At 38.6% G+C, this 24,891-nt stretch overlaps 1 protein-coding gene across 7 annotated transcripts; it reads left to right on the forward strand.

The window, feature by feature from the left end:
* Positions 1-8,293: 8,293 nt before the first annotated feature.
* LOC107800009 (uncharacterized) lies at positions 8,294-19,373 on the forward strand. 7 transcript variants are annotated; one of them, XM_016623167.2, is made up of 5 exons: positions 8,294-11,168; positions 11,879-11,992; positions 17,781-17,926; positions 18,108-18,451; positions 18,639-19,373. In XM_016623167.2, exon 1 carries the CDS (start codon positions 8,543-8,545, stop codon positions 11,060-11,062), a length of 2,520 nt encoding a protein of 839 aa, XP_016478653.1. In that variant the 5' UTR covers positions 8,294-8,542; the 3' UTR covers positions 11,063-11,168; positions 11,879-11,992; positions 17,781-17,926; positions 18,108-18,451; positions 18,639-19,373. The 7 variants fall into 7 exon arrangements, with proteins under 7 accessions (XP_016478653.1, XP_075081046.1, XP_016478661.1 ...); XM_075224945.1 differs by having other exon boundaries at positions 11,879-11,981; positions 18,035-18,451; XM_016623175.2 differs by having other exon boundaries at positions 11,879-11,981; positions 18,052-18,451.
* Positions 19,374-24,891: the final 5,518 nt, after the last annotated feature.

A 24,891-nucleotide genomic window follows, 5' to 3' on the forward strand; every position in this document is an offset into this window, starting at 1 on the left:
CCTTCAACTCTGCTGGTTCCATACGATATGGCGGAATAGAAATGGGCTGAGTGCCCGGCACCAGGTCAATACCAAAATCAATATCCCTGTCCGGTGGCATGCCCGGCAGGTCTGCAAGAAAAACATCGGGAAATCCCTTACAACTAGGACAGAATCAATACTAGGAGTCTCAGCTCCAACATCCCTCACAAATGCTAGATATGAAACGCAACCCTTCCCAACCATACGATGGGCCTTCAAGAAAGAGATCACTCTACTAGGGATATAATCAGTCACACAACGCCACTCGATCCGTGGTACACCCGGCATAGCCAAAGTGACTATCTTAGCATGGCAGTCTAGAATAGCACGACACGGAGATAGCCAATCCATGCCCAACATGACATCAATATCCACCATGCTCAATAGCAATAGATCCACTCGTGTCTCCAGACCCCCCAATAGTCACCACACATGACCGGTACACACGGTCTACAACAACAGTATCGCTCACTGGGGTAGATACATGAACAGGTAAAGCAAGGAACTCACGGGGCGTACCCAAATAACGAGCAAAGTATGATGACACATAAGAAAAGGTGGAACCGGGATCAAATAATACAGAGGCATCTCTGTGGCAGACTGAAACAATACCTGTAATGACAGCATATGAAGCAATAGCATCTGGCCTGCCAGGAAGTGCATAGAAACGGTCCTGACCGCCCCCTGATCGACCTCCCCCTCTAGGGCGACCCCTGGCTGCCTAACCTCCACCCCTAGCTGGCTGGGCGGGAGGTGAAGTAACTGGAGCAGAAGTCGAGGGCTGACCCCTTTGCTGATACTGACCATTGCGAAGTCGAGGACACTGCCTTCTCATATGCCCAAACTCTCCGCACTCGTAACAACTACCCGGTGCTGGAGATGGGGACTGAAGGGAACCCCTGGCACCAGAATGGCCAGAAGAAGGACCTGCCACGGAAGAACCCTGGACTGATGGGGCACGAGATGAACTCTGAGCTGGAAGGGCGCTAAGTGATGACTGGCCCTGCTGTGACCCATGATAACCACGACCTGAGGATGCCCCACGATACTCTGGATGGGCCGACTGAGCAGGCCTAAAAGAACGACCTCTACCATGTTGGAACTGGCCCCTCGAATGAGCACCACTGAAACTGCCAGAGCCTCGAGGCCTCCCTCTCCTCTCTATCCTGACGGCGAACCATCTCAATCTCCCGAGCGATATCAATCACCTCCTCGAATGTAGCACCCAATACCCTCTCCCTAGTCATTAAGATACAGAGATAGTAGTTAAGGCCATCCACAAATCTCCTGATCCTCTCCCGATCAGTTGGAACCATCCAAACGGCATGACGAGCCAACTCAGAATACCTCGCCTCATACTGTGACATAGTCATATCTCCCTGCTTTAGCCACTCAAACTGTCTACGCAGCTCCTCCCTGCGAGATTGCGGTACATACTTCTCCAAGAAGAGAGTGGAGAACTCCTGCCAAGTTAGGGGCGCTGCACCAACCGGCCTACGCCTCTCATACGCCTCCCACCAAGTGAAGGCAGCCTCAGTAAACTGAAAGGTGGTAAATGCCACACCACTAGTCTCAAGAATCCCTGCTGTACGGAGCATCCTCTGACACTTATCAAGAAAACCCTGGGCATCCTCACCCTCGGCACTACTGAATGACGGAGGCTAGAGTCTACCAAACCTCTCAAGATGACGCTGCTTATCATCCGGCATAACTGGCACAATAAACTTCTGAGTTGGTGCAACCGGCTGAGCTGGAGGTGCCCCCGGTGTCTGTAGTCCCTGCACTACCTGCTCAGGTGTGCGAGTAGCGGGGGTCTGATTACCTCCCCCGGCCTGTGAAGTAGTTGCTGCTGTAGTGGCTTAAACTGCCTGAGCCAGGCCAGTGCAAACTGATAAGATCTGTGCCAAGGCCTCCTGAAGACCCGGAACCACGATAGGCATAGCTGGTGCCTGAACTGGTGCTGCTGGAGCATCCATAGTGGGAGCCTGATCTGGAGCCGGGGCAGCCGATGCATCAACAGGTGCTACCCTCGTTGCTCTGCCTCTGCCACGTCCACGACCGCGTCCACAGCCTCTGGTGGCCTCAGTGGGTGGCACTGGTGGTCGTCCACCTCGTCCGGTAGCTCGCATCCTCACCATCTATGAGAGAATGGAATATCAGAAGTTTAGTACTCGGACCAACAAGTTCGCACGACAAGAGTTTCAAGAATATGAAATTTTTCCTAGAGGTTCTGCAACCTCTCGAGGATAAATACAGACGTCTCCGTATCGATCCACGAGACTATACTAAACCTGCTCATGACTCGTGAGACCTAAGTAACCTAGGCTCTGATACCAACTTGTCACGACCCAATCCCCAAACCCGGTCATGATGGCGTCTCTCGTGGAGACAAGGCCAGCTAGACCAAAACGAAATACCTCTTTTAAACAGTTAATCATCATAAACAGTAATAACATATAATATAATGCTCATAAATTGTGGAATTTAATGATAATAATAGCAGGAACCATCCCGACACAGCCCAAACCGGGATGTCACAAGTCATGAGCTACTACAGAATCTGTTATAGGTCTACAAAGTACGGAATCCGATACAACAGTCTGAGGAAATCATAAATGATAGAGGATAAGAGAGACAAGGGGCTACGGACGTCAACAACTACCTCGTAACTCCAAATCACTGCCTAGCCTGGAAGGAATCAGCGCTCAGGTGCGGACTCTACTATACCTGAATCTGCACACATAGTGCAGGGAGTAATGTGAGTACTCCGACTTAGTGAGTAATAACAATAAATAATGGCTGACAGTAAGAAATCACGTAAAGGTACTAAGCAGTTCTATATCAAAACAGTAAAATCATTTAAACATCAGTGAATAAGGAAATCATGTGAAATTCTTTTAACCAGGTAAAACAGATGTAAGCAGTATAAATCCGCTCCTCAAGCATTTTAGTTCATCTATTCGTTCTTATCCTCAGTTCTCAATTCATATACTTCTCACGATAACCGAGTCAATAAACATATATGCCGCTGCGGCGTGCAGCCCGATCCGTATATCGCTGTGGCGTACAGCCTAATCCATAATAATAATAGTCGACTGCACTCACTGGGGGTGTGCAGATTCCGGAGGGGCTCCTTCAGCCCAAGCGCTATATAATTGTTGCGGCGTGCAGCTCGATCCATAATATGTATAATATATATATCTGCTGCGGCGCGCAGCCCGATCCATATCATATAAAATATAAGGGTCCTCGACCCCTCTCAGTCATTTAAAATCACAGCCTCTCGGGCATAATGTACGGTCAGGATCTCCGCCCTCATATCTCTTTCTATTTATGTTTAACATTTCAAAAATCTGGTTCATATCATTCTTAAGCAGTTGGAAACATGACTGAGGATATAAATTCTTTAACAATGTAAGTGAGGAAAACCAGTCAAAAATCCCCTAAGGTATCTACAGGTCGGCACAAGGCCCCAAGCATGGCAACAAGCCCAATTCATAACAATAAAGTATATGTCAATCAAAAAGGTAGTAAAATATCATTCGGGATGGACCAAGTCCCAATCCCCAGAGCATTGAATCTCACGCTCGTCACACAGCGTGTATCTCAACTTAGTATGGCACTACGTTGTGCAAATCCGGGGTTTCAAATCCTCAAGACATCATTTAAAATCATTACTCACCTCAAACTGGCCAAAACTCTAGCTCGTTATGCCCTTGCCTCTCAAATTGGCCTCCACGCGCGTCGAATCTATCCAAAATCAGAACGAATAGGTCACAATATGCTAAGGGAACAAAGCCCAAGCGAAAACATTCGAAAAATATCGAAAATCTCGAAATTAGCAAAACTCGAGCCCCGGGACCACATCTCGGAATCGGGTAAAATTTACATTTTCAGAATCCTCATACCCTCACGAGTCTAACCATACCAAAATTATCCAATTCCGATACTATTTGGTCCTTCAAATCATCATTTTACATTTTTGAAAGGTTCCATAATTTTCTTCCCAAATTCCATCTCAAATCACGAATTAAATGATGAATTCAGTTATAGATTCATGTATTCTAGCCAAATCTGAGTTAAAATCACTTACCCCGACCAATTTCTTGAAAAACCTTCGAAAAATCGCCAAAATCCGAGCTCTCTAGGTCAAAATATCAAATAAAACCCAAAACCTCGTATTTATAGGTACCCCTCAGGTTTCCAGCTCACGCGGCCGCACCAAAATGCACGCGGTCCGCGCAAGCCAGTGCGGTCCGCGCAAAGGCAACGCGCGGCCGCACAGGCCTCCTTCTGCAGTGACAGGCTTTAGTATTGTGGCCATAACTTTACAGATGTCCAAATTGCGATATCTTTACCTTTCTGGAAACTAGACACGAAGGGCTACAACTTTCGTTTTTGAATCACCTCAAATTCCTTGTGGATCAAAAGATATGAGCTTCCGAAGTAGGACCAGCAACCTGCAGTCTTCAGTGACCGTGGCCGCGGCCACTTTGACACGGTCAGCGCTAGGCCAGCGCGCCCAGCGTGAAAAGGAGCGCGGTCCGCGCCACAATTGTTGCCCCCTCCATTTTCTAAGTTCCGGGGTGTCCGTACTCGCTCAAAACTCACCCGGAACACGCCCGAGGCCCCCGGGACCTCAACCAAAAGCACCAACGCATCCTAAACATTATTCAACCTCGTTCCAATCATCAAAACACCTCGACTAACACCAAAAATCATCAAATCACATCGAATTCAAGCCTATGAATCTCAAGAACTTCCAAATTCCATTTTTGATCAAAAACCCAACCAAACCACGTCCGAATGACCTCAAATTTTGCAGACAAGTCCAAAATGACATAACGAAGTTACATAAACTCTAGGAATTCCATTCCGACCCTCAGATCAAAATCTCACCTATCAACCAGAATTCGCCAAAATACTAACTTTCGCCAATTCAAGCCTACTTCTACATCGTACCTCCAAAACCACTTCTGATCACTCTTCTAAGTCACAAATCACCTCCCGAAGCTAACCGAACCATCGGAACTCACATCCGAACCCTCTAACACATAAGTCAACATCCAGTTGACTTTTCCAACTTAAACCTTCTTAAAAGAGACTAAGTGTCTTATTTCTTATTAAAACCACTTCAAATCAACTCGATTACACAAGATATGGATAATGAAGCATAAGGAAGCTGAAAATGGGGAAAACGGAGCGGTAACTCATGAGACGACTGGCCGGGTCGTCACAAACAGGTAGTCCTTAGCTTAGAGTAACAAGTTCAAAAGTTAAGGACATGCAGTCCTTAACTTTGAATTCCAAGTTAAAAAGTTAAGGACACTTGGTCGTGCACTTCAAGTTTCAAGTTCAAAAGTCCAGGACACTTGGTCCTAAACTTCAAGTTGTAAGTTCAAAAGTTAAGGACACTTGGTCCTAAACTTCAAGTTTTAAGTTCAAAAGTTAAGGACAGGCAGTCCTTAACTTATAGTTTTAAGTTCAAAAGTTAAGGACACTTGGTCCTAAACTTCAAGTATTAAGTTCAAAAGTTAAGGACAGACGGTCCTTAACTTATAGTTTTAAGTTCAAAAATTAAGGACACAAAATCCTAAACTTAGACTAACTGAAATTAATAATATTACCATGATTTCATTCTCAATTTTTTTTCCTGATACAGCTATTTTCCGATTTATTCTAGTAGCTTCAGCTTGCAGATCCTTCTTAAAACTCTCTAATAATCTCTGAATCAAAAAACATAAAAACAAAAAAGTCTCGTAAGCAAAAAATAATCAAATAAAAAACTAATGATATTCAAAGGCAGAAAACCTACTTTAACAATTTCCTTAAGCATGACTTCATCAAATTGTATGGAAGAAGGCATTGAGCTTTGATCTTGAGAAATTGGCTCTTCCACACTAATAGGCTATGTATCTTCTTCAACAGGAATAAATGGTGACACCTCAATCAACTTATACAACTATAATATAACAAAAAATAAACATAAGTTTTCAGAACTAAAACAAATAAACAAAAAAAAATAGCTAGTAATTAGATTAACTTACATTTTTATTATGGAAGTATTTTTTACACAGAGAATCATACTGTGGAGATTTTATTTCCGAATAACATAACATTCGAGGATAACCAGATTCTTGGAAGTTCACAAATTGTTTTTCCTGGAAAATAGGAATTACTTCCATAATCCAAACACAAAAGGCAAAAGGAAAGCCAAGTATAGTGTAGATATCCTTGTCTTTATCTTTGTCTTTCTCTTTCTCATTCTCATTCTCATTCGGCTTCAAACAACTCTTCAATGATTTTAACAAAGTTTCATAAGAAAGAGAGCCCCAGTTGAAAGACGAGCAGAGTTCATCATCGTCTACAATTCATTATCTGCTCGGACACATTCTTATTCTTCCGCTTGCCCATCAAAACAGATTCAACAAATTAAATTGTTGCCAACTTCATAGCATCATCATCGCTGCCTACAAATGATGCAACTGTACCATGTGGGTGACTAGTAATAAAATTAAACAAATCACCCAACTCAACTCTATCCTTTCTGGGGAAATATACTTTCGAAAGCCTATTCTCTTTTTCATGTAAACCTTTGATGTCCGATGAGGAATAGCACTTCAAATCAGTAATTATATAAAATGCATCACGTGTAAACTTAATTTCACAGTCAAAAACCTTGAATGTCATCGAATCAGGGTCATTATTTAAAGTTTCTGAAAGCAATACACAGTGAATAAGTTTACCACAGAACTTCACACTTTGTAATCGGAAAAAGTTTCCGAAAATACCATCCGTCAACTTCTTCCACTGCCTGTTTGACAAAAAACTTTTGATTTTTTCCTTATACTATAAGTCTCCTTTCCAAAAGATCATAAAATTATGTCAAACATCAAACTCGAACACACGATCTCCTTCCATTATCATACTACAAAGAAGGAAAAAGAAAATAAAGATTAGGACTTACAGTTAATTGGAGGGACTTGGTCCTTAACTTCAAGTTTCAAGTAAAAAAGTTAAGGACAAGCAGTCATTAACTTAAAGTTACAAGTTGAAAAGTTAAGGACAATAGGTCCGGAACTTCAAATTTGGAGTTCAAAAGTTAAGTACACTTGGTCCTTAACTTCAAGTTTCAAGTTAAAAAGTTAAGGACAGACAATCCTTAACTTATAGTTTCATGTTGAAAAGTTAAGGACACTTGGTCTTGAACTTCAAGTTTCAAGTTCAAAACTAAAGGACACATGGTCCCTAACTTTGAATTTCAAGTTCAAAAGTTAAGGACACTTAATCCTGAACTTTGACTTACAAGTTAAAGAGGTAAGAATAGGCAGTCCTTAACTTAGAGTTACAAGTTAAAGAGGTAAGAATAGGCAGTCCTTAACTTATAGTTTCAAGTTCAAAAGTTAAGGACACTTGGTCCTTAACTTAGAGTTACAAGTTAAAAAAGTAAAAACAGGCAGTCCTTAATTTATAGCTTCAAGTTGGAAAGTTAAGGACACTTGGTCCTGAACTTCAACTTTCAAGTTCCAAAGTTAAGGACACTTGATCCTTAACTTCAAGTTTCAAGTTCAAAAGTTAAGGACACTCAGTCCTTAACTTTGAGTTCCAAGTTCAAAAGTTAATGTCGTTTGGTCCTTATCTTTTATGAACACGGTTAACTAAAAATTCATAAACACAGTTAGCTTATGAATTCCTACGATTATTTTTATGAAATGTCCTTACAAAATCAAATATATTGACCCAAACATATTTCACATTTCAATACCAAAAAGTTCTGAATAACAGCATCACAAAAATGCGATACTTCTCCGATACTGAATCAACTTATAATGATCATTTTTGAAATTTCACACATACTTGACACATCATTGATCGCGATTACACATATACAAAAACAAAAAATGCATAAAAGAAAAAAAAATACCAGTTCAATCATTCGATGCAGAGAATATGACAGAGAAGATTAAGAAGGAGAAAGATTAACTACAACTCGTTTGCATGCGAGGATGATACAGATGCTGAGAACACACGAAAACCCTGAAATATTCGCTCTCAAATTTTCCCTCTTCTAAATGAATAAAACAAGGGTTTGAGAATATAAGAATTGAAGAAAAGATACAACTGTCTTTTTTCTATAAGTAGTGGCTATTTTTACTGAGCATTATAATTACTGGATAAAAATTAAAGACTGCCACAACACATGGCTACTATACGCCATTTTTACTATTTTTGAGGGACAAGCCCAAAACCTAGCTATTGGTCCTAGTTTGACTTTTCATTCAGAGGCCCAAAAGTTAGCTGAGTCTGCGGTTCTCCATTCAAACTACCAAAACCCTCTACGCCATTGCCAAATCGTGGCCTTTCTTCCTCCAACACAACCTCACATACATGGCATCATTGCCACCATTTCTATTTCCATCTCCATCTCCATCTAAACCCTATTTCAGAAAGGACTATTTTTCTTCTCACACATGAATACAGATTCTTATACAAATTTTATACATATAGAATAGTAGTATAGATGGACGTAAGAAGATTGAAAATTCCCAAAACGATTGCTATATTTTCACATATTAAACGTCCTTTGACCTGTGTGATTTATACTGCTTCTTCAGATCAAATTAGTGAGACATTACATCAAACACCTTCTAAGCAGCCTAACCCCAGCTCAGAAAGTAAACAGCAAAAGGTATTTGATTTGAATTTGCGCAAATGGGTTACTTCAGTTCTCTCAAACCCACATGTAGATTCGTTAAAGATTAAAGATTTGCTGACCCATTTGACTCCACTTCAGTTTGATGCTATTTTCTTGGAAATTCATTCATCTTTAAAACCATTGAATGCTTTGAAATTTTTCCATCTAGCGTCCGGTTCATATGCTTTTAGTTTCAGTGTTCGATCTTATTGTACTCTGCTTCGTTTGCTCGTTGCCTCGAATCATGATGATGCAGCTAGGGTACTTTTGATAAGGTTAATTGATGGGAAACTACCTGCATTGTTTGATTGTTCCCAACAGAAGCATTTAGAGGTTGCTGTTTCTTTAGCGGAGTTAAGTCGAGTGTCTGATTTTGCTGTTGCTGTTAGGACATTTGATCTTTTGGTTCATTTATGTTGTACCCAATTCAAGAATGTTGGGTTTGATGCTGCATTGGATGTATTCAGGACATTGGCGAGTAGGGGGTTGTATCCTTCTTTGAAAACTTGTAACTTTTTGTTGAGTTCTCTTGTGAAAGAGAATGAGCTTTGGAAGAGTTATGAGGTTTTCGGAGTTTTGAAGGATGGTGTTGAACCTGATGTTTACTTGTTTAGCACTGCAATCAATGCTTTTTGTAAAGGAGGGAGAGCGGACGAGGCGAAAGAGTTGTTTCGTGAGATGGAAAACATGGGTGTCGTGCCAAATGTTGTCACTTATAATAACCTCATTAACGGGATTTGCAGGAATGGTAATTTAGAAGATGCCTTCTGTCTGAAGGAAAAAATGATATTAAATGGTGTAAAGCCAAGTATTATCACTTATAGCATGCTTATTAATTGTTTGATGAAACTTGAGAAATATGATGAAGCTGATTGTCTATTGAAAGAGATGTCAAACAAGGGGCTTGTTCCAAATGAAGTGATGTACAATACCATTATTAATGGCCATTGCTCTGCAGGAAATATCCAGAAAGCTCTAAAGGTAAGGGATGAAATGTTAAGAAAAGGAATTCTCCCCAACTCGGTTACTTGCAATTCACTGATCAAAGGCTTCTGTAAGGTAAATCAAGCTAGTCAAGCTGAAGAACTCTTAGAGGAGATGTTGTTACATGGATTGAGCGTAAATCCTGGTTCATTTAGTAATGTTATCCTTGTACTGTGTACAAATTCTAGGTTTGTTTCTGCACTACAGTTTACTAAGGAAATGATATTAAGGAGCTTGAAACCAAATGATGGGTTGCTGACCACATTAATTGGTGGGCTTTGCAAGGAAGGGAAGCATTCAGAAGCAGTTGAGCTTTGGCATATGCTGCTGATGAAAGGGCTCACGGCCAATACAGTGACCTCAAATGCTCTAATTCATGGGCTTTGTGAAGCTGGTAACATACAAGAGGCTGTTCGGATGCTGAAAGTGCTGCTAGATAGTGGTGTTCAAATAGATAGCATGACATATAATACTCTTATGTGCGCGTTTTGCAAAGACGGAAACTTAGATGGTGCCTTTATGTTGAGAGAAGAAATGGTAAAGCAACGAATCGCACCTGACATTTCAACTTACAATGTTCTGCTACATGGGCTTGGCGAGAAAGGTAAAATAGATGAAGCTCTGTTGCTATGGGATGAATGTCGAAGCAAGGGACTTGTCTGCGATTTTTATACCTATGGGGCCTTAATAAATGGTTTGTGCAAAGCTGATAAACTTGGAAAGGGCAGAGACCTTTTCCATGAGATGCTCAGACAAGGCTTAGTCCCAAATATAATTGTTTATAACACCCTTATTGGAGCTTATTGTAGAAACGGGAATGTGACAGAAGCCCTTAAACTTCGCGATGACATGAGAAGTAGGGGTATTCTACCAAATGTTGTCACTTATTCCACTCTCATACATGGCATGAGTAATATCGGGCTTATGGAGGATGCGATGAACCTTACTGATGCAATGCGTACGGAGGGAGTTCCACCTGATGTTGTTTGTTATACTGCATTGATTGGAGGTTATTGTAAATTGGGTCAGATGGATAAAGTGAGGAGCATTTTGCAGGAAATGTCATCACACAATATACAACCTAATAAGATAACTTATACAATCATTATTGATGGGTATTGCCAAGCTGGTAAAGTTAAAGTAGCTAAGGAGTTTTTTGCCGAGATGTTACAGAAGGGAATCACTCCTGATTCTGTCACCTATAACGTTTTGACAAAGGGGTTTCTGAAGGAAGGGGAAGTAGAAGAAGCCTTTTCACTTTTAGATCGTATTTCCCTTACAGGAGTTGGTTTAGATGAAGTTGCATATACTTCCTTAGTTAATTTGCTTCCCCGGAGATCAGCAAGCGCTAACCAAGAATGAAATGAACTGACACAAGGTTCGGACACTCATCTGGTCAGAATAGTCCCAACCTCACGTTTCTAAAGACATAACGGAGTCATGGCAATGGCACACTTCTGCACACTGGGTTAGACTGTCATCTTTGAAACTTAAATGATTTGTTCTTCTCAATTATATCCTATTTCACCTATTCCTTCCTTTTAGGGGAAATGGGATTGTGTCAACATGTTAATACCCTTATATGTGGTTTCTAAGAGGTAGGGGAGCTGTCCCAGACAATAGTATTGGAGATTTGAATATTAGGTGGATGCATTAACATCTTCGACCGGTTTCAGCATGTTGCCACCTTAACCATCCTTCGTTCCTTTTTTGAACTTCTTGTGTCATCTAGTTGCATGGCATCTCATCTAGTTGCATGGCATCTCATCTAGTTGCATGGCATCTCATCTAGTTGCATGGCATTCAGTATTCATCTTTTATCATATGATTTTGCGTTTTCAATCTGCATGAGAAAGCCATGCATTTTTATCTTTTCCCTGTTTGCTTTCTGATCCGTTAATCGGGATAGTAACTTAGTGCTCTTGCATTGTCCTCAACATTAAGCAGTTATCTCAAAACTTCAGTGCTGAAAGATTTGTTTCACATTTTCAGTCCTTAAACCTCCAATAATTTTCGTCTCGTTGTGAGAATACAGAAGTCCCCTCATGAACTTACATTCTGTATTACTTTCTGTGGGAACTTATGTGAATGTTTTCATTGTTTTTATCAATTTCATTTCCTCTTCTAACATGTATTGCTAAATTCTCTTTTTTGCCTCTTTTTTTGTTTAATTCCTAGGAACTGACTCATCATCGTGGGTCCAGATTTCTTCCATGTGCTTTGAGTTAGTTTCTAATGCTGTGAAGATAAAGGATCCTGGCAGCTGGTGGATGGTTCTACGGTAATCTTTTTGTAAGCCTTTCTGATACATGTAGTATACTCCCTTTTTCTGTGCCGCCTCCTAAATTTTGTGTCTGTTTTTGCTCACATTTTAGATCTTTTCTAATTTTAGCTCATTTCTTTACTGATATAGGAAACAATTGATTTTCCAACTGGGGCTGTGAATACCCAAGCTGATATTAAGGTTTCATGAGGCCCCTGTTCCAAATACTATGACACCTTTTTAAAATTAGCACACCATCTTGGTGAATTATCAATGAATTCTCTATATTTTTTTTTTGGTAATTAGAGATTTTATATACCAGGGAAAAATAAGTATTTGCAACCAGTTCTAAAAACCCTCAAGGTAGGCAGGAATGTGCCACTCCACAATCTACCCTACTACAAAACTTCAAAATTTATAACAATCATAACTACTACATTCATAACTAGCAGAACTAAGGATAGTAATTCATTCTTCTCAATTGGCCTGCTATTCTTCTACTGCCTGCACCTCGAACATGTACGTCTTGAACAATCTGTCTCACCAGAGTAGCATCTTTTCTCCTTCTATCCTGAAATATCCGTTGGTTCCTTTCTTGCCAGATATAGTATGCACATCCAGCCAAACTCATTCTATAGATCTCTGGTTTGACATTTTTACCATTCATGAACTAGATTGCCCATGCTTGCTCATCCATCCACCCCATTGCCTGTCTATCAACACCCTGCCATCTAAGCAATTAATTCCATATTGAAGCAGCAAAAGAACACTTGAAGAACAAGTGGATTACAGATTCAACTTCTACATCACATAAAGAACATACAATTTTACCCGTTACTCCCCATTCACCGGTCTATCTCTGGTGTACAGCCTTCCACGGGCCACCATTCTCAGCAAAAAGATCCATTTTGGGTATCCCGTGTTATTACAAACTAGTTTCTTCCATGGTAACTTTTGAAACTCCCCCCTTAGCTTTATATACAACTTCCTGATAGAGAACGGTTGTATCTCCATTAGCTCATCAAAAGAAATGTCTGCTTGCTCCAAGAACTCCTTGGCTTTAAGGATTTTGTTTACCATCCACGATGCTTGTTTAGCACATATTCCCCAAAGAGGTTTTCCTTTTATATAATAAGTGTGAACCCATTGAATCCATAGGCTATCTTTCTTCTTACAGAGATTCCAGTAATGCTTACAATTTGCTGCTTTATTCCACAATGCTTTATTTGACACATTTAGTCGACCAACAGACTTAGGTAAACACACTTTGTCCCAAGACAATAAAGCTTTCTTGCTTAAGTCATTTCCACCCGTCCACAACAACTTCATGCATACAATCTCAACCAATGTAACAATCTTTTTTGGCAATACAAAAATTTGTGACCAGAAAGTCTGTATATAGAACAAAATACTTTTAATGAGCTGACTTCTCCCTGCTTAGGGCAAGTACATTGTTGTCCATAAGGTAACCCTTTCAACCATCTTGTCAAACAAAGGCTGACATTGCATTACTGTCAATCTTTTGAAACTTAATGGCACCCCTAAGTATCTGACCGGAAGTGCTCCTTTAGGAAACCCAACAAGCTAAGAATCTCTATTTGAATATCCTCGGGCACCCCTCCAAAGAAGATTGAGCTTTTGGCCTTCTTAACTATCAATCCTGAAGCCAATGAAAACTGTTGGAAACAATCATACATCAGTTTGACTAATATCACATCACCACTGTGGCCCGGCAAAACATCAGAAGGTCATCAGCAAAGCCCAATTGCACTATCTGCATTTTACTACATCTAGGGGGGAAGTTAAAATCTGGCTTTTGTCTTAGGGTCTTCTATACTATTTGTAAATATTCCATTGCTAGTACAAACAAGAAGGGGGATAATGGAACCCCTTGCCTCAGGCCTTTCTTGGCATCAAATGGTGTAATTGGCCCCCCATTAATAAGAATAGAGTAAGACACTGTCTTCAAGCAACTCATGATCCATTTAACGAAAAGCCAACCCAATAAGTATTTGTTCTATGAACACCCACTCCAAGGAATCATACGCCTTTTGCATGTCTAGCTTCATCATACATCTAGGTGATAAACCCTTTCTTCCATACCCTTCAACTAGTTCATGCCCCATAATAATGCTGTCTGTAATGACTCTCCCTGGGACAAAAGCCGTCTGGCAGTTATCAACAAGATCATCCACAACTCCCTGTAGTCTTCTGGTTAGGATTTTAGAGATGATTTTATATGTTGTTGTGCAACAGGATATAGGTCTAAAGTCCTTGACAGTTGAAGGGTTCTTGACCTTGAGAATTAATGTCACTGATGTGCAGTTATGGGCTTAAACATCTCATTTGTATCAAGAAAATGTAGAACAGCCTGTGTAACTTCATCACCTGTAATTGGCCAGGCTTTTTTGAAGAAATATGCATTAAGCTCGTCACACTGGGGGGCCTTAGTATATATCATCAATACTGTTTAAGTGCTTGAACTACTTCCTCACTACTATCCTTTTCAAAACTACTTCCTCACTACTAATCGGACTGATTAACTGCTTCTGCTGATTTCTGTTAAGTACAGCCCATCTTGAATAACTGAGGATTAATTGTGGGTAAAGCCACCACTTCTTCCTTTATATCAGCTTCAGTATGTAGCAATCCCCCTTGAAGTGACTGTAAATTCCTAATGGAGTTCTGCCCACGCCTGTTCTTCATGTTAGCAAAGAAATAAGCAGAGTTAGAATCTCCTAACGCAAGCCATTTGATTCTACATTTCTGCTTGTATATACTCTCCTCAATTGCTCCCATTTCTCTAACTGTGATCTCAACTCCTCTTCTTCTATTAAATTAGCGTGTAACAGTTGAGTTCCCATTTGTTGTACCACCCGGAGATTTTTTCTTATTTCTTCTAGCTTCCTGTCTACCCTCGTAAATTGTCTTGTGTTCAACTTCTTCATATCTTGCTTCACCTCCTTGAGCTTATACCATATCTGCCTCATACACGCATTTGTACCAATACTATCCCAGCAATCCTTGATCAATGGTAAGAAGTCTTGATGCTCTGCTAGGAATTGAAAAATCTGAATGGCCTAGCACCCTTCCCCTGCCACCCATCAGGAGTAAGTTTTAAAGGGGAATGATCTGAAAAGAAAGGCTCCATCACTATCATTTTCCAAGTTGGCCATACATTCATCCATTCTGCATTCACTATAGTCCTATCGATCCAGCTATACACATTGTTGTTTGTCCAGGTATGGTCCCTACCATTGTATTGTAACTCAGTCAGTGTCAAACAAAAATTCTCTAAAATCTCTAACTCTGCTTCTTGTACAGGAGCCCCCAAATTGTCTATCCTCAGCATACAATATAGTGTTGAAATCACCCATTACCAGTCATGGGCCCTGTTGCTATGTTGCACGGACTCTCCAAAATGATGCCGCATCCGTGTCGGATCCTCCAAAAATGCACTACTTTTGGAGGATCTGACACGCATCCGACGATATTTTCGGAGAGTCCAAGTAACATACCCTGTTGTACTCCTGCTAGCTCCCCGAGTCTCTCCCATAAACCGCTTCTATCTTGTATTGTGTGGTATCCATATACAGCAGTGAAGTTAAACAACAAGTTGGTGCATAAATTCTCACCATTCCATGGATGCATTGAGCACTTATGTCTATTACATTAAAGTCAAAAACATTTGGATCCCAGAAGACCCAAATTCTTTCCTTGCTGGTACTTGTAGCAATAGAAATCCAACTCCATCCTCCTGCAATCTTAGCAATTATTTTAGCCTCCTTCATCGTTTTAACTCTATGCTCTAATACTGCTATCAACCCCATTTTATTCTCCCTTAAAAACCCATTTAGCTCCTTTTACTTATAGGACTTATTCATTCCTCTTACATTCCAAGTAATCAGACTCATACTGAAACGAATAGAGAAAGTGTGATATCCCCAGCTCCTATCTGGCTACTTTGTCCCCTTTCAAATGATTGACGACCCTGCAAAGTATGATTGACTGTTGGCTTAACTAATGGACTAAATCCATTCTTTGTGCCAATGTTTCCACCCCCATTACTCGGTACTTTATTTGATTTAGCAGCTGATTTCCCTGTAATAGCTTTCCACCCTTCGTTTGAGGTTGTTCATTGTTATTCTCTGGCTGAATAGGAAACCCTGTTTCCTTGGCTACCTTCTCCGGTTGTTTCTGTTGCTTTTGTATACCCTGTTGCTGAACATGTGTCACCTTTCGAATATCTGCTACTGATTCACTCCTTTGCCAAACCTGATTGGTGATGACATTCCTTCCTTTAGCTAGCTCAGGTTGAGGCTTCCTTTCTATCACTCTCTTACAATCATGCCCAATGGGTAGACATGATGAGCAATATTCTGGTTCCCAATCATAAACTATCTCCTACTCAAATATCTTTCCTCTAGAGTCCTTCACCTTTTTTGGCAGGGGTCTTGTAATGTCGACCTCAATTAACATTCGAGCAACGAGATATGAGCGACTGAAGTAGTACACTCATCTGCAAAATTGCCTAGGCCACTACCAATACGACTAAGAGTCCATATTCCCCAACAGTTAAGCAGCAAATTGGGAAATTTGACCCATAATTGCACAGTTCGTAGCACTTCATCATAGAAATTAAATTCAGAACTCAATGGCTTCATTATCACAGACCTATTGTTAATAGTTTGTGGACCAGAGAATAATACCTCATTCCTTTCCTCGTAGCTGCTGAACCGGATCACAAAATAGTCTTCATTGTGATAATTGATTGTGGTTTTTGAGCGAACCTCCATTGAGCGGTAAGGAATCTCTCAACAGCTCCAATTGTTGGTGAGTTGCCAATGACATACAAGATAATAGCATGCTCCCACTTCTTATTTTCTTCTTCAATCTCCTCTTGGTTCAATTCCACAATTATCTCCCCTTCTTGTATCAGCAGAGCTATGAAGTCCAGTTTCATTCCCCTTGAGGTCAGCTTATTCCCGGTGACAATATTGGCTCAGGTAGGAACACATTTGGTAGCATCAGTCTGATCAATCTTCATTATCTCTTCAGTAGGGGTCTCCTGCTGAAACTTATCAGGAATAGCTCTTCCAGACTCAGACCTAGGGCTTTGAGTTTCCTTCAATTGCATTACAATTCCACTGCCTCCGCTATTCGCAACCCTTGTTGTTGAGATAAGCTTAGTTATCCCCGATACAGAAGTTACTGTCCCTGTAGTGTCCTCATTCCCTGGTACATCACTTATAGCCTCCTTGCCCCTTATCGGCGGAGTGTGCTTGCCCTCATTGTTGTGGTTTGAAACCCCAGTTGGTGATTGAATATACCCTGTTCCAGATCGATTTTCCAATAGCTCAGGCTTCTCAATTGCTCTACGATTCACCTTTTCTATCTTCACTTCTGATAATTGAATTTTGTTCGCAGCTTTTTTCGTCTTGCCCCTAGCCATTTCCGGCCTAGGCGTACGGTAAGTTTCACCACTAACGTGCGCCGAGAGGAGAATTAGCTAGAAAAAATAAAGCTATTTATTTATTGTTTTCTTTTTTCGAATTCTCTAATTATCATTTTAAAAAAGGAACAATGATATGCTTTTGAGTGAAAGACAATTCTGTGTATCCACTTTGTATGAAAGTGACATTTTTTAAATTTTGATTTGTAGACTAATAAAACTTTATCAGTAGTGCCACCATAATCTAATGTCTGAAGTAAAGCTAGGTCTTGCAAATTGAAATTCAATTTAGATATGCAATCAAAAGTTTGCTGAAAAATGTTAAAAACCCATAAAAGATTCTTGATAATTTTTTTTATTGACAGTGTCATCTTCACATCTTTGTTGACTGGCATTGGACGAAAGTTTAGAAAAAATGGCAGCCCGGTCACTAAGCTCTTGCTATGCGCGGGATCCGGGGAAGGGCTGGACCACATTGGATGAAAGATAATGAGTTTTATTCCTTCTAGAGGTTTGTATATTCGTCAACCAGTGCTTATGTCAATACTTTTTGTTTTAGTGCAAGTTAGTATTACAAATAATTCTTCTTACATAGACAAGAAACTACCTATTTCTTTAGATAACCTGTTGTCACAGGTTGAAAATACATTGTCGGGATCTGATTCTAATGCCTCAAACTTCTCCCGCCACAGTATAGCAGATAAGTCGAAGATTGCCCTGGCCCCTGAGCACTTTGCTTTTTGTTGCTGTAACCAACTCCATGCCCTTGTATGATGGAGCAGACTGTGCCTAGAACTGCACTCGAAAAGCCAAGACCTACTTCAGCTACGGGGAATCTTCATGCAGATATGATAAAAATGGCAGGGCCACCTTACCCTAGGACCATCTCGGAGAGCATCGAATGTCACTACGTATCCATTCAATTAAATTAATTCTGCTGCATTTGTCACCTAAGAGATTGTGCCGTGTATGTTCTGCGCTTCATCTGCTATAGATGTCTTGCTTCATCAACACTTGCTTCTCCCACAGCTAATAGGTAATGCATTTTCTATGTAGTTAGCCATCAGTTCCTCGTGCTTGCATATACTTGTTCTTCATTGAGTAACCTTCCCATCTTGCAGCTCTTGTGGTCCTCCCAAATTACATTAAGGATAGTCTTCTTGATATAAGCTCAGAAACGTCTCTGTTTTTGTTGATACCATGTGAGGACGTTGCTTTTGTAGGCTCTCAATGCGTGATGCATCAATATATAGCAGTCGAGCAATATATTTGGGATTGGCATGTTAGCGGAGCACGAAACAGTTCCATTGATGATCTTGCAAGTAAGAGAGGCTTTTCAATTGTATCATACCGCATTAACAAAAACTTACTGAAGGAACTGGCATCACCCAAGGCAAAATGTTTAACGTTGCGGATACAACCCCGCATGCATAAGTGCGAGTTTGATTAAATTGGTAAGTCTTAATGGTTGGATTTCTTCCAGAGAGGACTGCTCTTTTTGCTACCACAACCAGGGCATCAGCATTGCCGTCTATGATTTGAGGCTGTATTGCTTGTGGATTTCTCATATTCGATCATCAAACAGATTAACTGTGAGAGACATTTGCAAGGAAACACTTCCGAGTCCTCAGTGGTTGATTAGATGTGGTTGTGGTTCCATAAGTGGTACATGTAAAAATTATGTAACCTAGAGCTCATAGAAAGGAGGCGAGGTGGCATCTACCACAGAGCTTATGATAGGACTCACTCACCATTTTCTGTATTTTCGATTACCATCTCAATGACTACCAATTGTTCTTAGTTTAGCAACTGACCTTTGGCTGCACCAGTGATATATACTGGTCTAAAGTCATCACATTTTTATATTCAGTTTGTATTGAGAAAAATGTAATAAGAGAAACATGCTGTGACAATGATATTCTGTTAGATGAAAATAGACGAGCCGGAGCTCAAAAGGCTACATTAAAAATGTTGAGGAAGTATGTCTTTAATTTAGACCAATTGGTGCTCATACTGAATGTTCAATGTCTATGCCTCACAGACTGCCCTTTTACTGGACCATAATGGTAACACATAGTCCCAATATAAACGTAATGCTTTGTTGATCGATCCAAATAGTGAAATTATAGCCTTTCGAATTGACTTAAACAGTAATCAAGCATGCTTTGACACGCTTAATTTTATGCGTGGTGTCATTGTGATGCAAGAAGAGAAGGAGAGCATCTATTTTGACCAGAGGAAGAGTTGCAAAATCAGTTAAGCAGCACACTGAAAGTTGATTAAAGAAATCACATAAGGGCTATTTGGTTATAGAGATTAGATAAAATCGATATCATTTTTATACTGAAATCTTGATATAAATTATCCCATATAGATTAACATATGTAACTTACATCTATAGCCTGCAAACAAGTGAAAAGTCCCGTTGGCCAAAAGGAAATGAAAAAACTACTATTCCCTCCGTTTCAAAAAAATTGGCTTGATTCGAAGTAGAAGTACGAAGGTCAAAGTACTTAAACTTTAACGGTAAATTTGAACATAAATTCTTCAAGTTTTTGTTTTATTTTCAAAAACTGCATAAAAGTATTGTAAGTCATAGTAATTCATAATTCAAAATATTAAAAAAATGTTCGTAAGCTTTCCAAATAATAATAGTGCAAATCTTTTTAAAATGGAGGAAACACAAATTAGTGAATTTTGAATAGAATTTATATACGCCGTAATATGGATGAGGTGACAGCCATGTTCCATGAGCAAACTATAAAAGGAATAGGGACAACTAAACATGTTTTATTTCAAGCGCTGTGTATATACTTTGTACAGAGAAAACAAAAAGTAAAAAGAATATAAGAACTACAAGAGCCTCGGGCGAAAAAGCCACTCATTTTTGTGATATAGTAATCACTAAGAGAAGCTAAATTTACATTAAAAAGGAGCAGTAGCAATGTCTCTAATTAAAGGATGTGACGAACTCTCTAATTCCTCATCTATCATAGTTTCCTCGTCCTTGTCATGTACACAATGCACAACTGGTTCCAATCCCTGTGAAGGCAAACGTATATTCAATCACTTCAATAAATTGAAATTTACAAACTAGCAACGTAAATAAAAGTATAAAACAAAATGCATAAAAAATTCTTTAGCCTAAAGCAAAGTGTTGTGGACCACGTATCTTTTTATTTATTGGCAAACTCGTCTAAGGTGGTTAACAACTAACAACCACGCAATCCAGTTGCGCCATGCAATTACACTACGTAAATAAACAAGAACAAAGACCCTTATTTTATCAGCTACCACTAAGGAAAAATAATAGTAGTACACGTAAACCTAGTCCTGTAGTATTCAGCAATATTGTATTTTCTCTCGCACTTTTTTTGTGTGGGTGGTATTCGAATTCTCCTTTCAATTAGTACCTAACCTTTACTACTACCATTTTGGCTCCTCTTAACACACACCCCCTTTCAACCCCCACACCCCCTCGACCATTTTTTGATATTCCCTCTATCTCAAATTATTTATCATCGTATTTATTTTTATAAACTCTTTAAAAAATTATTAATTTGAAGAAATTTCTAATTATTTTATCCTTATTTATATTTTAAGATATAACATGTCTTTATTGATGAATATTACTTTATTTATGTGCTATCTCCATCGACAATTACTACTAAGAATAAATGAAAAAAATACGTAATTTTGTCTTGAACTTCTAAAATGACAAATAAGTTGAGACAATTATTTTTAGAAATCACGACAAATAATTCGAGAAAATAGAGTAATATGCAACAGCAACTATTGATTTGTCGTTCAAAGTAATCTTAAGCTAAATGGTTTTCAACAATCATTGGTTATTCCAGTATAAAACAATATTCAGGAAGCAATAGTAAAACAAATACCAAACATAAAAAAAGTTTTTGATTATCTCTACATATATAAGGCTTGAGAATTGAGAAATTACCTCTGTGAAAATTCTCATAGCTTCTTCTAAACCTCTTGTATTTATAACGTAAAGTGCTGCATCCTGCTTCAAAAATCAAGAACCATTAACACTTTGTTTGAAGTTCAATATTATAAAAAAGAACTACTTCTAGTAAATCAATTTTGTTAGCAAAATGAGTGCTTCGATCGAGTTCCCATATGTGTAAGAAATCCGTTTATGGTGGAAAATAGGGGAAAGCAATGAGTTAAGTTATTTTTCAGATGCAGCAAAGAATAACTAGAAAAAAAAAGAGAGGAAAAGAATAAATGAATAAGGGAAGAGGAATTACCCTAGCAAACTGAATTTGATGAAGATTGAGAGTTCTAGGTTCATTCTCTATTGATGATTTCCTATCTAATGAAACCACTGATGTCCCTGCCATTTTTGCTCTCTATAGAACAAACTGATATTTGGTCGAATATTATGTTTCTGTTTTGTCGTCAAATATTCCAAAGTTCTGAAAGAATACTATTTGGTGTTATGATTGCTTTTCATGATCCCCTAGAGGCTTATATAGCTCCCACCCGAGCCGCCATACCCCCCCCTTCCCCCCCCCCCCAACCACCAAAGGAAAGGAAAAGAAAAAAACTCATATTTTATTTGGTGAAATTTTTATTTTGTTTATTCGCGTATATATATTTGAATTTACCGAACAAAAAACTCATATTTCTAATCTTAGTAAGAAAGGGAGGGAAACATATATTCCCTTCACAAAAGCAAAGGAATATATTATCCGCTTTTAGTTACAAAAAGTTGAAGGAAAAATCTTTCAGCAACTTTATTCTTCTTTCTTTTTTCCTTTTCCTTCCAATGGTCAATGTAGCCCTAACATGCACATGATCCTTTGCTAAGGTGTTTTATTCAACATTACTCCGCTAATAATTTTCTTATATATGTATGTAAATTATCTCTAAAAATAATACGAATATATACAATTGGAATGACATCACTTCTAAATAAATCAAAGTGAATGAGTAATAGTTTGGGACATCTAGTAAAATGCTAATGCTATCATATGCTATACCTAAATCCAAAATTCACGCTAATATTCCAATTCCTAATATGTTACACATGGGCGGTTTTTTAATCGATTTGGTTTGACTTTTCGATTTGATGCGATTTTTCGGTTCGGTTTATACACCCCTAATTCCCATAATAGAGCAACAAGGAAGACCAAGGGGCGGATGTGCTTAACAAATTGAACTCATCAACTTAATTTAATTTTATAAGGTAGTAATATATAAACATTTTGAGTAACACTTTCAAAAGGTTCGATAAAAAATTATAAATTTATTAAATTTATTAGATTTTAACGTATGAATTTTCAGACCCAATATGTGTACGAGACTTTTTTTTTTACCCCTTTTTTTCTTCATAATCAATAAGGAAAGAGATAAGAGGCAACTCGACAACCAGTGGACATAAGTGTTAGGATATACTATTAATTATACGGTTTAGTTATAGTATTATGCTTTATTTTTTATAAAATAATTTTTTATTTATTTATCCAATTTAATAAAGTAAGTATTATTTTAACTGGATCATTTGTTATATGTGTTCCTTTAATTATGTAGTAGACGATTTAGTGTATGAAGTCTTAGCTTATGCACAGAAGATTAACAAATTATTGGTTCTCATAAAAAATAAAATAATGATCACAATCAAAAGATATTATTGGGCAAAGTATCTTGATTATTGTAGCACAAGAATAAAATATAGTTTATCTTGATTATGGGAGTGGTTTTACTCCAACTTCTTGTGCTAGTATACTTAACGCATATTGAAGGACCAAGTAGAGAAAAGATATTTTGTACTGAATATATAAAGTAATTTCTACAATTCAATAATTAAATGAGCTTATACTCCTAATCTTGATATAGTTATTATGATCAATATGATTTGTTTATTGTTTTGATTTATCAAAAGGTAAAACTCTATTTTGAGTTAGTGTATGGCTAGCAGATAGGGATGACAATGGGGCGGTGCGGGTGCGGGACGGTGCGAATTTAAATATATGCGGTTGCGGGGCGGGTCAAAATAAAAACATTTAAAATTTATGCGGGTACGGGTTTAAAAAGGGTATGGGCGTTTAAGTACACAGCTATATTTGCTGATATTTGTTCTTTGATTTTAATCTAGTTCTTTGGTTGATTTTGGATGTTGATTTACCTAGCAGGTTAAAGTTGCCATAAAGTTGTAAATAGCTAGTTCTGTCGGCCTGCCTTTGTTATGATATATTGTAAAGATTTGAGTTTTAAAAATAAAGATACTAGTCATATGTACAAAAGAAAATGCTTTCAAGACCCCAAAAAAAAAAAAACTAAAAAAGAAAATAACAGAAAGAGAAAGTGCAACCATGAAGACGTCAAATTTAACATAAAGCTCCACTAATATTGCAACCAAATGATGATCCAAATCCTTCTCAATCGAACCTTTTTCCCACCTTGTTTTCTGAACCTGCATTTGTGTTTTACTCTTTTCTGTCTGTATAAATTTATACATAACCAACGCCTAGTGAAACACACCGTGCATGAAAAAGAAGAAGTCTAAAGAGAATATAAAAATAACACATAAAATAAACCCATAACTCCATAAAAAAACCCAGCCAAAAGATTTAAAAAAATTAAAACTAGCAAAATTAAAAAAATCACTTATGCGGGGCGGGCGGGTGAATGATCGGTGACAACCCTACACCACTACAAAGTGGCGAGAGGTTGAAGCAGCTTTTACCCGATATGGTCGGGATCGAATCCACAGGGAGCTAGAAATGGAATTGGATTCCTATCTAAACTAGAGATGCGTAGTGCTCTTTATTACTCTTCCAATCATCTTTGGTCTTTTGATTACTTCTAATATTGTGCTAATAAGATGCTAAATTAAGAGTAAGATATTTGAAAGTTTGTCTAAATGGTTAAAGAGGCACTAGGAAAGTGACTTTCTCCTAGGTGAATACTTGACGGGTTCTCGAATCTAAGGCAAGATTATCATGTTGGGGATTACGATATAACCAATGCACGAAACTTCTCACTCTATACCTCTCGGTAGTTTGAGTGATTTTGCCCTAATTGACTTTCTCAAGACCAATTGGGTATGATAATTTGTGCAAGCAATTTAGGTTCAAGTCAGGTATTACTATCTCTAGGTTTAACCCTTTAATTGGGGCTATCAATCTCTTGAATACGCCCCAATTCCTTGTTGGACTAATTTTTCTAGACTCAAGCTCTCTTTCTCAAGAACAGCCCAAGAAAAAGGCACAAATTAGTGTTTGCAACCACTAATTTAACATGGAAAACACAAATTAGTCCAAATATCAAATACCCATAGACATTCAAGCCTTAAAACTCAAGACCGATCAAATACCCATACTAGGGTTGAGCCACAACCCTAGCTAATTGGTCTAGCTACTCATAATAATAGAAGAAAACTGATAAATAGATGAAGAAAAACCCATAAGATTTAATTATAAGCTAATAATTGAAGATTCAATGATAAAACCA

The sequence above is a fragment of the Nicotiana tabacum genome, chromosome 11 (assembly GCF_000715075.1).
Source record: "Nicotiana tabacum cultivar K326 chromosome 11, ASM71507v2, whole genome shotgun sequence".
NCBI classification, from domain to species: Eukaryota; Viridiplantae; Streptophyta; class Magnoliopsida; order Solanales; family Solanaceae; genus Nicotiana; species Nicotiana tabacum.

Bases quoted from the DNA above. Each gene is read 5' to 3' on its own strand.
- LOC107800009 (XM_016623167.2), top strand. From the start codon at position 8,543: ATGGACGTAAGAAGATTGAAAATTCCCAAAACGATTGCTATATTTTCA.